General features: G+C 37.8%; 1 protein-coding gene across 13 annotated transcripts in view; it reads left to right on the forward strand.

The window, feature by feature from the left end:
* The window catches only part of CMC1 (C-X9-C motif containing 1), a 102,160-nt gene that overhangs the window by 12,209 nt on the left and 74,149 nt on the right, over positions 1–15,802 (forward strand). For 6 of the 13 annotated variants that reach the window (XR_010319597.1, XR_010319598.1, XR_010319599.1 and 3 more), the window contains exon 2: positions 9,318–9,407. The exons of 1 other annotated variant lie outside the window; for it this stretch is intronic. Coding sequence is in view for 9 of the 12 variants with exons in the window: in XM_064277415.1 (XP_064133485.1) it covers positions 9,318–9,407 (90 nt within the window). In the remaining 3 variants the exon portion in view is untranslated. Of the gene's footprint in view, positions 1–553; positions 768–7,934; positions 8,016–8,035; positions 8,415–9,317; positions 9,408–12,821; positions 13,065–15,802 lie in introns of those variants that run through there. 6 more of the 13 variants (XM_064277418.1, XM_064277420.1, XM_023554894.2 and 3 more) reach the window with 6 other exon arrangements.

Raw genomic sequence — 15,802 nt, forward strand, 5'->3', positions numbered from 1 at the left:
AGCTGCTAACCGAAAGGTTGGCAGTTCAAATCCACCAGCTGCTCCTTGGAAACCCTATGAGGCAGTTCTACTCTGTCCTTTAGGGTCGATATGAGTCGGAATCGACTTGACGGCATCAGGTTTGGGTTTTATTATTGATTTCATGTTTGTGTGCTTCTTTTGTCAGTTCAAGTATATCTTGAAGAAGGTGAAAGGAACGCTGACCTTCACTGTCTTGATTTTCTCAGTCTAAGCACCTCAGCCCCTCTCCCTATTTGACGTTATGATTATAGCAGGCAGGTATGAACAGGCTGGCAAGAGCATGAAAATCCATGCTGTTGGGGAGAAGTGGAGTCCGCTTCGCTTCCCAGTGTGAAGCGCATAGTGAGATGTAAAAATGGAGAACTCTGGTCACATCATGTTGTCCATGATGCCATCTGCCTGGAGCCCTTCATTCCCAGGCTCTTGGTAGCTAGTAAGGAACAGGTATGTAAAGAGAGAAGCTGTGGCTTATGAGAACACTGTTGCAAATTTATTACATGCATTTTTTTTATTATTGTTGTTTCTCCTCCAGGGTAATCAATAGAAAGGAAATGTCTCCGGGGGCAATTAAGTGAGCTTGTAAATGCGGTTGGAGCCCTGGTGGCACCGTGGTTAAATGTTCAGCTGCTAACCAAATGGTCGGCAGTTCAAATCCACCATCCGCTCCTTGGAAACTATGAGGCAGTTCTACCCTGTCCAATAGGGTTGCTATGAGTCGGAATTGACTCTCTAGCAGCGGGTTTCTGGTAAGTGCAACTGGAAAGATTTTTTTTTTTTAAGTAGCGTTATCTAAACAAGATTCATATTAGTTAAATTAGAACATTTTCATTGCTCCTCCTGTGTCCCATTCTTTACCTGTGAAAGATTCTGGAGTGTTCTGATGGTTTCACTAGTGTCTTTGTGGATTCCTAGTGGGCACTGTTGTCAGTAGTCACAGAAGCTCGGGCTGCCATATTGCAAGAACACGTGAGCCCCAAAGCAAAATCCGAGCTAACAAATTCAGCCAGTGAAAAAGGTGAAAATTGACTTTCAGGTGATGATAGAATGTTGAGAAGTTAGAGCTTTGGAAATTTTCTCTGCTGGTGTTACCCTGATTCTTTATCTTAGTATGAATCCATGTGATTATATAGCAGCAAACTCTCAAAAATTGATTTATTTTTGTAGGCTCTTATGTAAATATATAACATATATGTGCAACATTGACATGAGGGGAGTCACTTTGTAATTTTAACTATATAATATTTGCATGTAATATTAATGACATTTTCCTGTTGAAGTAGCTTTGAAATATGTATATAAATGTAATTAATAATTGATGTTTAGCGGTTGGTGTGCTACCAGATGGGAACATCTTTAGCAGAACTTATGTATGTATTTTTAAGACTGTCATTTCTGATTTCACACCGAGTTTGGGAAAACAAAATCAATATTCATGCAGTTCTAGAACTGTTTCTTTGCCCTAGGAAGTTTTAGAATGATTGGAAGGAGTTCTTGTGAGCCATTTAAAAAATGTGTTCAAGTAAAAATACAATAACTTAGAATTCATAAGGAAGGTAAATTTCTATTACAATCCATTTATGGGAAAATGCTTCAATATTACAAAGCTATGTCTGATTTCCAGAAACCGATACAAGAAAATAGTCTTTTAATTATCTAAGGCCGTTGTGAGATTTATAGAGCAAAGCATAGATTCATCAGGACACATTATAAATAAGTTACATGGATTAAAACTAAATAAATGAAAGAAAGAGGTAAGGCTTTGAAATTGATTTTAGAAAAATAGATCAGCATATCACAGTATTACTTCTAATGTGTTCAGCAATTACATTGTTAGGTGCTGTCGAGTCCTTTCCAACACCTAGTGACACTATAGGACAGAGTAGAACTAAGTGCCACATAAGGTATCCAAGGAATGGCTGGTGGATTTGAACTGCTGACCTTTTGGCTACCAGCCGAGCTCTTAACCACTACACCACCAGGGGTCCACACTGTTAATAATTAACACTGTTAATTACCGATGCCTAAATACAGTGTTTGGAGCCCTAGTGATGCAGTGGTTAAGAGCTATGACTGCTAACCAAAAGGTCAGGAGTTCAGATCCGCTGGCCACTCCCTGGAAGCCCTATGGGGCAGTCTTACTGTCTTATAGGGTAGCTATGAGTCAGAATCAACTCAACAGCAGGTTTGGTTTTGTTTTAAATACAATTTGTGCTATAGAACAGGACAGGAGAAAAGGAATGAGTGGCAGTATCCCCAGTCGTGTTATTTTCTCTTCAGGTAGATATCACCTTTCCTCTCCGTGAGATGTCTCACAGGCGCTTCAAAGTCAGCATGTCCAGAGTTGAACTCTCTTATCCAAACCCGGTCATTCTGTATTCTCTATTTCAAGGAATGGTCACATCATTCACTTGGAGCCAGAAACCTGGAAGCCGTCCTTGCGTCATCCTTTTCCCTCACTCCCTGTGGGCCCCACCAGTCTTGTAGGAGCTCCATCCTTTAACTCTTTACGCTCATTTTAGCCGGGTCCTCTGGCAACAGCCGGACTTGGTGACTTATTTTCTACTACTGCTAAAGCCCCAGGTGGTTTTGTTAGGTAGAATTTTTGTTTGTTTGTTTGTTTCTCTCTCCCAAACTGGACTCCTCTTTGTTAGTATATTGCTGATAGTTCTTAGGATATTGTCCTTTTTTGGGAGAGGGAGAAGGACGCGTGGGAGGGCCACAGGGGAGGTTTAGCAATCTGGCTCTGCCAGAATCTTCATTTTTGTTAGCTTCTCTCCTCTGGCTATCCATTTTTGAATTTTATTGATATGGTGTCTTAACCTCTTGTTTAGTTGCTGTTGTTAAGTTTTGGATAGTCTTTAAAACTATTTTTGTTCTTGGCATTGAATGGGAAAAGAGGAATTCTATGATCTGTTTTTAAATCTGCTTTGTTTACCTCCATGCAGTCTTACTTTAAATATGAAACATCTGAAGTACAGAGAGTGACTGGCTAGAGGTCAGATAGCTGGAACGTTTATCAAGCTGGTTTATGTGAATGTGGGGCCTAGCTATGCAAGTCTGAAATCTATAGGGCAGGCTGTCAGGAAGGGAAGCTGAGACTCTTCAGACACAAGCTGAAGCTGTAGTCCATAGGTGGAATTCTTCTTTAGGGAACCCTCTGATAGAAGCAGACCTACCCAGATTATCTAGGATAATCTCCTTTACATAAACACAATTTCTTGTAGAACTTAATCCCATCTACAAATTACCTTCAGAGCAAGACCTAGATTAGTGTTTGAATAAGTGGACTGTGGCCTAGCCCTGGTGGCACAGTAGTTAAAAGCTACAGCTGCTAACCACAATTTGTTAGTTCAGATCCACCGGCTGCTTCTTGAAAAACCCTGTGGGGCAGTTCCACTCTATCTTATAGGGTTACTATGAGTCGGAATTGACTCGATGGCACCAGGTTTGGTTTTTTTTTTGTGGGTGTATACTTTACAAGAACTGACCAAGCAGTTTTCCAGAGAAGCTTATCATTTTACACTCCCACCAGCAATATACGAAAGTTCCAACTGTTCCAATTCTCTCCAGCATTTGGTGGTGTCAGTGTTTTGAATTCGAGTCATTCTGGCGTGTATGAAATGATATCGTGGTTTCTATTTGTGTTCTCTCAATGACTAAGGATGTTGGACAACTCTTCATTTACACATTACAGTTTGTAGATCTTTTGTGAATTGTCCAAGTGTTTTGCCCACTTTTCATTTGGTTGTTTATTATACATATGTTGGAATTCATTATATATATGAACAAAATTGTTCTTCATGTATTCTGAATTCAAGTCTTTGTCAGATATATGTGTTGTGAATATTTTCTTCTGGTCTGTGGCTTGTCTTTTCATTTTCTTTATGGTGTGTTTTGCTTTTTGTGTCCCCTTCAAGAAATCTTGTCTACTCCAAGAAATTGAAGGTATATATAAAAAAAAAATAGTTTTAGCATTTAGGTTTATGATCCATGACAAATTAATTTTTGTGGGTGCTATGAATTAGGAGTGACGGTGCTCAGGCTGACTTTTTTCTTGTTTATCCAGTAGTTCTACCATCATTTGTCGAAAAGATTTATTTCTCCATTGAATAGCCTTGGCACTTTTGTCAAAATTGACCATACATGTATGAAAGTACTCTGGACCCAATTTTGTTACATTAATCTATTTCTTTATCCTAATATGCCAGTACTTCACCATCTTCCCCCCGCCCCCAACGTAAATTTAAGAGCAAATGTATTGAGGGCGTATCTCCTTAGGCACATCCTTCCTGTAAATTGGAAATACGAAGGGCAGAGAGCTGTGCTCCAAGTCACATAGAAACATATTTTTAAAAATCAAAGTGACAAACTTTAAAGCTAGAGGAGACCTTTAAGATGATCTGGTTCTGCCGCCCTGTCTTCTGCCTTAGAGGCAGTGAGCCTTGGCCAGGACCACAGAAGAGCCCGAGCCTAGGCTGAGGGACGGTGATTCAGAATTCAAGATTTCTAGCCCTACAGTTAATTCAGAGTGCCATTTTTCATTTTTCTTCTCTCTTTATCAAAATTCAGTGAAATGGGACAATAGAACTTTATTTATTTTTATTTTTTTCTTTTAGTGTTTTCTTTAAAAAACCTTTTAGTGTTTGTCAGGCTATTGTTCAATTTTCTGTCTTGACCTTTAAATATCACAAAATTTCTGCTCTTATAATGAATGCCATGACAGTATTTCTCTTTGTGTAATGTTTAATAAAATCTGTAACCTTTTATGTGTGCACAAGGTAGAAGGCTAACTTATTTTTTTAATTTTATTTTACTTTAGGTGAAGGTTTACAGAGCAAACTAATTTCTCATTAAACAGTTAGTGCATAGATTGTTTTGTGACATTTGTTGCCAACCCCACAACATGTCAGCACTCTTCTTCTCGACCTTGGGTTGCCTATTACCAACTTTCCTGTCCCATCCTGCTGTCTAGTCCTTGCCCCTGGGCTGGGGTGCCCATTTAGTCTTGTTTTGTTATGGGCCTGTGTAATCTTTGGCCGAAGGGTGAACCTCAGGAGTGACCTCAGTACCGAACTAAAAGGGTGCCTGGGTGTCAGGCCATACTCTGGGGTTTCTGCAGTCTCTGTCAGACCAGTAGGTCTGAATTTTTTTTTTTTTTTTATTTTGTTTGATCCTTTCAAAGAACCAACTTTTGGTTTTGTTGACTGTATTTTTTCCTATTCTCTATTTCATTTATTTCTACTCTGATCTTTATTATTGTCTTTCTTCTGGTGGCTGTGGGCTTATTTTGCTGTTCTCTTTCTTGAGTTGTGTAGCTAATGTTTTGATTTTGTCCCTTTTTTTTTTTTTGATGTGTGCATCTATTGCTATAAATTGACCTCTGAGCACTGCCTTTGCAGTGTCCCAGAGGTTTTGGTATGATGTGTTTTCATGCTTGTTTGGAGTCTAGCAATTTTTTGATTTCATCAGTTACCCAGTGGTTTTCAAGCAGGGTATTATTCATTTTCCACGTTATTTGACTTTTTTTCCTTGCTCTTCCTGTTATTTCTACTTTGATGGCATTGTGATCAGAGGAGATACTTGGTATTATCTCAGCGTTTTGGATTTTGTTGAGGGTTGCTTGGTAGCCTTTTCTAGAGAACGTTGCGTGTGCGCATTAGAAAAGAACGTGTACTTTGTTGGTATTGGATGGATTGTTCTGTATATGTCTGTGAGGTCAAGTTGGTTGATTGTGGTCTTTAGATCTTCTGTTATCTTCGTTGAGTTTCTTACATATGTTCTGTCCTTTACGGAGAATAGTGAGTGTGTTTGAGATCTCCTGCTGTTGCTGTGAACTATCAGTTTCTCTTTTCAGTGCTGTTAGAGTTCATTTTATGTATTTTGGAGCCCTGTCACTGGATGCGTAGATATTTATTATGGTTATATGTTCATGGTGGATTGTTTCTTTAATCATTATATAATGCCCTTCTTTGTTTTTTATGGTGGATTTTGTTTTAAAGTCTATTTTATCTGATTAATATTGCCACTCCTGCTTTTTTCTGGTAGCTGCTTGCGTGATACATTTTTTTCCATCCTTTTTTTTTTTTAATAAATTTATGTCGTTGTTCCTAAGGTGTGTCTCTTGTAGACAGCATATTGATGGGTCCTGTTGTTTTATCCATTCTGTCACTCCTGTCTCTTTATGGGTGCGTTTAAGCCATTTACATTCAGTGTGATTATCGATAAGTGTGAATTTATTGCTCTCATTTTGTGGTGCTTTTTTTTTTTTTGTGGCGCTGATGTTTTCTTTGTTCCTCTTACTCTTATGTGCTAAATTCCTTTTGTTTGCATTTTTTTTTCATTTCTTTTGTTTTTGTAGATTTTGTGTTTACTGAATCTTTATGTTTTTCTTCTTCATATTGATGAGTAGGTTTGTTAACTTTCTTTGTGGTTACCTTGAAATTTACACCTACCTTCCTAAGTTTAATCCAGGCTTTTATTACTTGATACAGCCTTGACTTCCTCTCCATTTTTATTGTTCTGATCTTGTTGTCATTTACAGATTGACGTCTCTGGTTCCCTGTTGTAAATTTTTTAGTTTTATTTTATTCTTGAGGGTTCATTATCTAGGGTTGGTATCTGGCTGATGCTATCTTATGTGCTAGATTCAGGTTAGTGTCTGATGCCGTTGGTTTTCTAACTGAAGGACTTCCTTTAAAAAGTCTTCTAAGTTTGCTTTGCTTTCTATGAATTCCCTTAATTTCTGTTTATCTGGAAATGTCATAATTTTAACACCATATTCGAGAGAGAGTGTTGCAGGACATATTATTCTTGATTGGCAGTTTTTTTCTTTCAGGCTTTTACACATGTCATCCCATGGCCTTCTTGCCTGCTTGGTTTCTGCTGAGTAATCAGAGCTTAGTCTTACTGTTTCTCCTTTGTATGTGACTTTTCATTGTTCTCAAGGTGCTCTCAGATTCTTTCTTTGTCTTTGGTTTTAGCAACTGTGATTTTATGTCTTGGTGTTTTTCTTGTGGGTTCTATCCTATATCGAGTTCATTGTGCCTCTTAGGTAGTTTATTTTTTGTCTTTCATGACGTTAGGGAAGTTTTCTGTCAGCAAATCTTCAGTGATCCTCTCTGTTTTCCATTTCCTCCCCTGTTCTGGAACTCTGACCACGTGCAGATTTTTGCATTTGATTGTATCCCACATCGTTCTCAGGGTTTCTTCATTTTTCTTTGTTCTTTTTTCTAATTTTGCCTCAAACAAGGTGGTGTCTAAGGATTTATTTTCAATTCCCCTGCTCCCGTCTTCCATTTTTTCACATTTGCTCCTAAATTCTTCTCTGACACTGTCCATTTCTGAAATCTTGTTTATCTTTTGGATTTCTAATTGCTGTTTTTGTGTGATTTCTAGCTGTTTGTTGATTTTCACATTTTGTTCATGTATTATCTTCCTGATTTCTTTTATTGTTTTGTCTGTCTTTTCCATGATTTTGTCTATTTTTTTCTTATTTTTGTCTGCATTTTCCTCCATCTGTTGGAGAACCCTGGATATTAAGAGTTCTGAATTCCAAATCAGGTAATTCAGAGGAAAAACGTCATCTTTTTCAGTGATCCCCTGCTTTACTAAGGATGATGTCCTTCTCCAGGGACATATTCCTCCTGATAACATGTCCAAAATATGTGAGATGAAGTCTTGCCATCCTTACTTCTGAGAAGCATTCTGGCTGTACTTCTTAAAAAACAGACTTGTTTGCCCTCCTGAGGTACTTCAGATAATGCTTGTGTTCCATCCAGGGCACCATCTTGCTTCCCGTTTGTGGTGCTTCAGACCGTGGAGCAGCACCTGTTTGTGGCACTAGTTCTTTCCTATTACTTTCTGAGGAAACAATGACCCCGTTTAACGTATCTCATCTGCCTTTTGTCTTTCAGAGATTCCTCATCATTTTTGGTTTACTGAGGACACCTACCCCTTCTTTGTTTTTCAGGGCTGTCTAGGAAATTAAGGAGCAGGTAGGAATCTGGAGCAAGTGCTCAGTCAGCCATCTTAGTGTAATTGTGGTAGTTGTGTTTAAAATGCATAGAACTCTCACTTATTTTATTTCGTATATGGACCTGTGGTTCTACTTTTTCTTCTGCCAGACCTTTGTTTCTTTGACCATTCTTATTACTAGTTAGAAAAGCTACTCATGTGTCACTTAATCCTGGATCTCTTCATCTCTACTTGGATCTTAGTATAGATGAAAATCTTTTTATGAATTATACGAGTAAGAAAAATGATGACGATTTAGACTGACATCATTTGGATCTTAGTATAGATGAAAATCTTTTTATGAATTATACGAGTAAGAAAAATGATGACGATTTAGACTGACATCATTTTTGACAAGACTACATGGAATATGTTAACAGGTAAAAGTTTTGTGATATTGTTTGCAGAAATGTTTAGAAAGTTGTTACGTGTGTCCCTCACATGTCTTGCTGTTGTTGTTAGGTGCCATTGAGTCAATTCCCAATATCTGCATAGTAGAATGGTTGGCCATAGGGTTTGTAAGGCTGTGACGTTTTGGAAGCAGATCACCCAGTCTGTCTTTGAGGGTGTTTCTGCGTGGTTTTGAACGGCCAACCTTTTTTCTAGTAGTTGAGTGCTTAACCATTTGCACCACCCAGGGACTCCTTTTTTTTCTATTATGCATCAAAAAATATTTAGCCCAAAAACAAAGACAAGAAGGCAAGAAGGGACAGGAAAGCAGGAAAAATGGAAATGGGTAACCTGAGGTTGAGAAGGGGAGAGTGTTGACATATTGTGGGGTTGGCAACCAATGACACAAAACAAGATGTGTATTAATTGTTCAGTGAGAAACTAGTTTGTTCTGTAAACCTTCACCTAAAGCAAAATTAAAAAAAATTGGAATGATTTTCAGTGACTGAAAGAATCACAATTTTATCAGGCTTTAAAGAGTCAGTTTTTAATGTACTTGTAGGAGCCCTGGTGACACAGTGGTTAAGAGCTCAACTGCTGACCAAAAGGTCTGCAGTTTGAATCCACCAGTCGCTCCTTGGAAACCCTATGAGGCAGTTCTCCTCTGACCTGTAGGGTTGCTATGAGTCAGAATCCACTCAATGGCAATGTGTTTGGGTTTTGTTTTGTTTTGGTACAGGCTTTTATATTAAGGAAGCTAGCGTCCTTTTTTTCTTTTCTTAATCTGGTGACTTACTTGAGACTTAGATTTTTAAAAACAAGGCTGTGTTGTTTTTATAAGTTGAACTAACAAATTTTACTGTATTAAAGAAAAATATTTGTTTTTTTTTTAGAACAGCATCTCAGACATGTCGAAAAAGATGTTTTGATCCCTAAAATAATGAGAGAGAAGGCCAAAGAGAGATGTTCTGAACAAGTTCAAGGTAAAATTCCAATATTCATATAAAGATCGAATTCCGTTTTTAAAATACGATCTGAATTTAATCCTGAGCCACAGAGTCAAGTAGTCAGTGAATTAATATGTATGAATTGCCTCTCACGCTTTCACTGAGATACCAGTATTTCAGCTTTCATAACTTCCAGGAGGCTTTCAATTTCTTTATAGTTCAAAAATATTCCTCCAAATTAGTAGTAAAGAACATTTTTTTCTTAAGTGTATGCTTGTGTAGAGAGAAAAATTTGGTGTAAGTATTCTGGAGAAACAGGTTATTCTGGTGCTTCTGATAAAGAAGAAATCAAATCTAACATGGACTTCTTTTCATTTCTTTTTAGTAACAATTTGTGTGTGTGTATATATGTGTATATGTGTGTGTATATATATGTATGTGTGTGTATATATATAAGTATATATGTGTGTGTGTGGGGGTGTGTGTGTGTATATATATGGAAACCCTGGTGGCGTAGTGGTTAAGTGCTACGGCTGCTAACCAAAAGGTCGGCAGTTTGAATCCGCCAGGCAGTCTTTGGAAACTCTGTGGGGCAGTTCTACTCTGTCCTGTAGGGTCGCTGTGAGTCGGAATCGACTCAACGGCAGCGAGTTTTTATATATATATAAAATCCATGCGTGCGTGTATTCTAAGATAAATTTATTGGGTGACATTATTACTGAATTGTTAATGGAATCCCGGTAAGACAAGTCTGGTTCTTTTTCTTTTTTCCCCTTTACTTTTCTCAGTGGAAGATATTTATGTAAACACATTCACCAGGCAACCACATATACATGTTTTCTTTGGAAATAATCCTGTATTACATAAATCTAGTTGCATTTTATTGATTAATATGTAACATTCTAATGAAAGTTTTAAGCAGAGCAGTGGAAGATAAAAAATGAGGCCATAATTGTTGTGGTTAGGTGCCGTCAAGTTGGTTCCGACTCATAGCAACCCTGTGTACAACAGAACGAAACACTGCTTGGTCCTGCGCCATCCTCACAGTTGTTGCTATGTTTGAGTCCATTGTGGCAGCCACTGTGTCAGTCTGTTTCGTTGAGGGTCTTCCTCTTTTTCGCTGACCGTCTACTTTACCAAGCATGGTGTTCTCCTCCAGGGACTGGTCCCTCCTGATAGCATGTCCAAAGTACGTAAGACAAAGTCTCACCATCCTTCCTTCTAAGGAACATTCTGGCTGTACTTCTTCCAGAACAGATGTGTTCGTTCTTCTGGCAGTCGTGATATATTTAATATTCTTCACCAACACTGTAATTCAAAGACATTAATTCTTCTTTGGTCTTCCTTATTCATTGTCCAGCTTTTGCAGACATGTGAGACGATTAAAAATACCATGGCTTGAGTTAGGTGCACCTTAGTCCTCAAGGAGACATCTGTGCTTTTTGACACTTCAAACAGGCCTTCTGCAGCAGATTTGATCAGTGCAGTATGTCTTTTGATTTCCTAACTATTGCTTCCGTGAGCTGTGAGTTGGCGTTGAGTCAGCGGCAATGGGTGTGTGTGTGCTTCCATGAGCATAATACATCCGTTCGTGATGGCAATTAGTAAAGCAGGTAGCAGTATTACTGAAGAAATGGCTATTAAAAAAAACCTGCCTCTTGGAATGGTCATCAAAAAGTAGCGTAAAATTTTACTGAGATAGGCTATTTTTCTGACCACCCCTTCTTCACCTTCCCAGGAAGTCATTTTCATTGAGGGGCCACAATAACTCTTAGTGAGGATAATGGGCCACAGTGCCGCTTCAAGGAGAGGAGGGCCAGGCTGTGCCAACGGTGGTTTCAAGGTTGTATCAGTAATGTTTGGATGTAGAGAACATTTGTGTCCCGTGATGCCATCTCCTTAGAATGACCTTTGTTATTGACGGATGGAGTGGATAAAAGAAGAGTGAAGAGTAGTTCCTTAGACTCAGCATAGTGGGATGCTCATTTCTGTGTCTTAAATGATTTATCGTGGCCGCTTTTATTTTTGTAACCTAACCTGTTACCATCGAGTCGATTCCGACTCCTAGTGACCCTATAGGACAGAATCAAACTGCCCTGTAGAGTTTCCAGGGAGTGCCTGGTAGATTCAAACTGCTGACCTTTTGTTTAGCAGCCGTAGCACTTAACCACGACGCCACCAGGGTTTCCGGTTTCCTTATTTTTTTTTTTTTTCCTTATAGTCAACTATAAATAAGTAATTTAAAATGAATTATCATTCTTGGGTATTACTTTTGCTTTCATTATGAATTAGTTGTCTAATCAGAGCACCTTCCTCCAACCCCCACCCCCAGGTGTCAGGAGAAATTAACCCGCTGGCACCTGCAGACAGGGTTCTAGGGTACATCTGGCATTGGCAGGTGTCATGCTGACAGTCTCAAGAGATAATCCTCCACCTGCCTCTAAGAACTTTAAATAATATATACTCTGGTTTAGATGAGGGAGAACTAAACTTAAAAATGGATGATAAAGTTGTGTGGCTCACTTTTTACTACTAGGGAAATGTTATTACAGAGGCTTCAGTCTAAAGTTGCAAATATGAGTTGTCTTTATGCTGTTGCGTAACACGTTGTCCCGATACCTAGAATGAAAGAAAGCTAGCTAATTCATAAAATTAAGATGCTTTTTTTATTGAACTATTTAAAATGTCTAAAAATTTCGTTTTTACTCACATGACTCAGATAAAAATATATAATGATTGCATGGTTTTGGGTTTCAGAATTGCCTTTGCTTACTCTTTGAAGGTGAAACTTCTGTTTTCAGTTTTTGAAATAAAAGAAATGGAGTATAACTTTAAAATACCTGTTTGTGTTGCAAGGTACTACTTTACAAAAGTACAGGAAAGAAAATGTTTCCTTTTAACTTCTTTATCAAGAGTTAAATTATTTCGGTCTAAAGACTGAAAAACATCTTAAAACTTAGGATTCGTTTGGGTTATTTCAACATATTTGCCCTTATTAGAGCATATGTTATAACCTAATTAAGTTTTGAATATTTGAACTTCTTATAGATAATGAGATATTGATTTTCTAGGCTGTGTGGTCCGAAACAGTGGTTTAGAATCTAAAATTGATTATTTTAGAAAAGAAGAATAAATCCTTAGATTCCCCATTTAACTTTGTGAATTAAGAAAGAACATCACTGGTATTGCTCAAACAGCAGACCAGCAGTTACCTTTACACTGAACAATACGTTGTAATTTGGAATCAGGACACTTCCATCGTAGTTTATTTACTGTTTATAGCCTCTGGTTTTTAAATAATTATGGTATAGTTGTGCGTCACTTAACATCCACGATAGGGCATTACATGATGTGGACGTCATGTGAACATGCCTAATTGCAAGCAATAGCACTCATTGATCTTCCACTTCCGTGTTGTTTAATAATCTTTTGTTTCATTTCCAGATTGGTAGTTCTCTTTTGCCTCTTAAACTGCCACAGATTCCTCAATGGAAATTTCAAACCTCTGCTTTTCTCAAGTGTTGCGTCTTCAACTCTCTTCCAACTCTCGGCCTAAATGGAAGCATGAAACCAACAGCTGCATAAATTTCCTCCAGTTATAGTGAACTCCTTTCATCTTCTCAGGAGTAATTTATCCTATAAAGGAGAGACTAGAAAATAGCAGATGCCAGTATACACATGGACACTATGTCGGTAAATGTAACACAGATACATATATACACACACATGGTTTTTTCACATTGCTTGACCTTTCAGCAGCATTTGGAAGTACATATCTGAAAAAAAGAAAAAATCATGAACCTCCACCTGTCATTCTGACTTCTCAGGCTCTTACATGTTTGACTACCCCTTTTTATTCTGGTACGCAGCCACGGACGTACATGCAGTCAGATGTTGCCTGAACGGACGTTATGTGGCGTATTACCATATAGGATTTTATATAAAAGCATTGTGTGTGCTAATTGTATTGTTCTTGGGTAAAGATACAGGAATTTTAATAAGTGATCTGACTTTCTGCTAAATGCCTGAAACATGATTATGTGGGAAAGCTTTTCTCTTTGATTTTTTTCATGTCATTTCAACCCAGCTGATCACAAGAATTGGGTCAGACTGCCAGAAACTTAGGTTTGTGAAGGAGATGGAACAGCTTTCCAGGGACAAAGAGAAATGAAATCACTTTCAATGAAAGAAAGATGCCTCATTACAGTCAGCAACAGCAGTTATTGACAGCTATACTTCCTATTAACAAGGCGCATTTAACTAAGAGTTTGGCTGTTGGATCTTTGGACTTGATCTAATTTGCTAGCATTAATTAGTTTCTTTTGAGCACAGACACTTGGTGCTCACAGCTATAGATTTGGAGGGCTAATTAGGATAGAAAATTGAACAGAATGGGGTAAGGCATTAACCTTCAACCATTACCAGCTGGGACACTGATAAAGACCACAGAGCCCAAATGCTCCCTATTGATGTGAAGAGTACCCTAATGAATATCAATTTCAGCCAGGTTGCTATATTCTTACTAGTTCTCTCTTCATTATAATTTTTTAACCAGCTTCCATGATACCTTAATTATCTATATGCTATTGGTGTATATCCACTGATTTAATCTGAGTTGCACATTTTACCTTATGTTTAAACACGATCAAGTTTGTCTTAAGCAGCAGAAAACATTTAGAATGTTTCATCTTCATGGGCCATAGTATTTTAAAATATAATTTTAATCTACAATGACATGATTCTAATTGTACAGTGACTTTGTATAAAGTCACCAGAAGTTCAGTATAATGAAGGCTATACAAGAAAATCTCAGCTTTTGGATGATAATTAAGCAGTGTTTGCATTACTAAATTGGGGTCAACTTGAGAATCTGACTAAATAAAATACACTTTTTTTTTTTCTTTTTGAAGAGAAAACTAGTGCTCCTCACCTTTCTCTTTGGAACTTTGGGTAGTAGAGGTGGCTTAATTTACAGACTAGATACTGATAGACTCAAGAATGCTGATCTTTAATGTGTGAACTTTGACAAAATTAGCAAGAATTGAAGGAAAATGCTGGGATGTACCATCTCTCTCTTATTTCCACTCTCCCTCCAAAAAAAGCCAAAACAGAAATCTGCCAAGTGCGATGATAGAGTCATTGTTTTTTTTTTTTTATGGATCTGAGGGTAAGCCAGCTTGTGTTTTAGGGAGATGATTTGGTTGATGACTTTGGGAGAGTGCTTTCAGCTTTGTGACTATGATTCATATTATATCTTCGTAATATTTTTTGAAATATTATTTGCCACGGATATTGGTAAATTATACATTCTAATACTGTAAAATTTTCTCCTAGAAATAGGGCTCTCAGAAGAGCAAGAGTAAGTAAGTTGCTGTGTTTTATAAAAAGATCTTCATTTCTTGACTCTTATGAGTTGCAATGTTGGCCTTTGATGTAGTCTCTATTTTGGACAATGAAGTTTGCTTTAAGATTACTGAAAGCCCATTTTTCTTTTTGCTGTGCCAGATTAAGACCAAAAAAGTATGTTGTCCTTGGGAGTGACCTGGAACTTTCCTTAACCTAGGTATATTCGGTTGACTTCTTTCATTCCTTGACCCTTCTTCTTTTACCTTTTTTTAATGTTTCTTTCATATCAGTATCTTCTGTTGCTGTCTTTTTGATATCCTGACCAATATCAAAAAGGCGGGTCATAGTCATGAAGGAATTATGTAAAATATAAGGAAGCGTGGATTGTTTCTCTGAAACACCACAGAGCTACAGCACAGAAACTTGGTGGAATCATGTGCCCGTATTCTTTCGTCTGCCACATGCAACTGAAGTATGTTACCTTTTACTAGACTCCAAAGATACGTGAATTGACAAGAAAGAAAATCAAATTAAGAATGGTCAGGATATTCTTTAGGTGGTTCATAAGCAGAGAAAATCAGAACAACATTAAAACAAATTGGAGGGCTGTCAGCTTGATGGCAGTGAGCTTGTTTTTTTTTTTTTTTTGGTGATGCAATGGTTAAGCACTCAGCTGCTAACTGAATGGCTGGAGTTTCAAACCCACCCAGCAGCTCCGTGGGAGAAAGACCTGGCCCTCTGCTCCTGTGAAGATTCTACTTTTCCCGTAAAGTAGACAACCCTGTGGGATAGTTCTCCTCTGTCACATGGGATCAGTATGAGTTGAAAATTGACTCCGACTATATTTAGTCAAAATAATCAGTAGTCAAAATAACCACCTATGTTACACAAACCTGCCCCAAACTCCTCACTTGTTGTTTGAACTGTGCCATTAACATCACATATAAACTGTATTTTCCATTTACCCAGTTCACCAATGTTAACTAACATTAAAGTGAGCGTATGGCATGTCTATAGACTGATATCCAAATATATGAATATCTGCTATATAAAAGGGTATGTCAGGTATTCTAAGAAATAAAAAT

This window comes from Loxodonta africana, chromosome 27, assembly GCF_030014295.1.
Source record: "Loxodonta africana isolate mLoxAfr1 chromosome 27, mLoxAfr1.hap2, whole genome shotgun sequence".
Classification (NCBI taxonomy): Eukaryota; Metazoa; Chordata; class Mammalia; order Proboscidea; family Elephantidae; genus Loxodonta; species Loxodonta africana.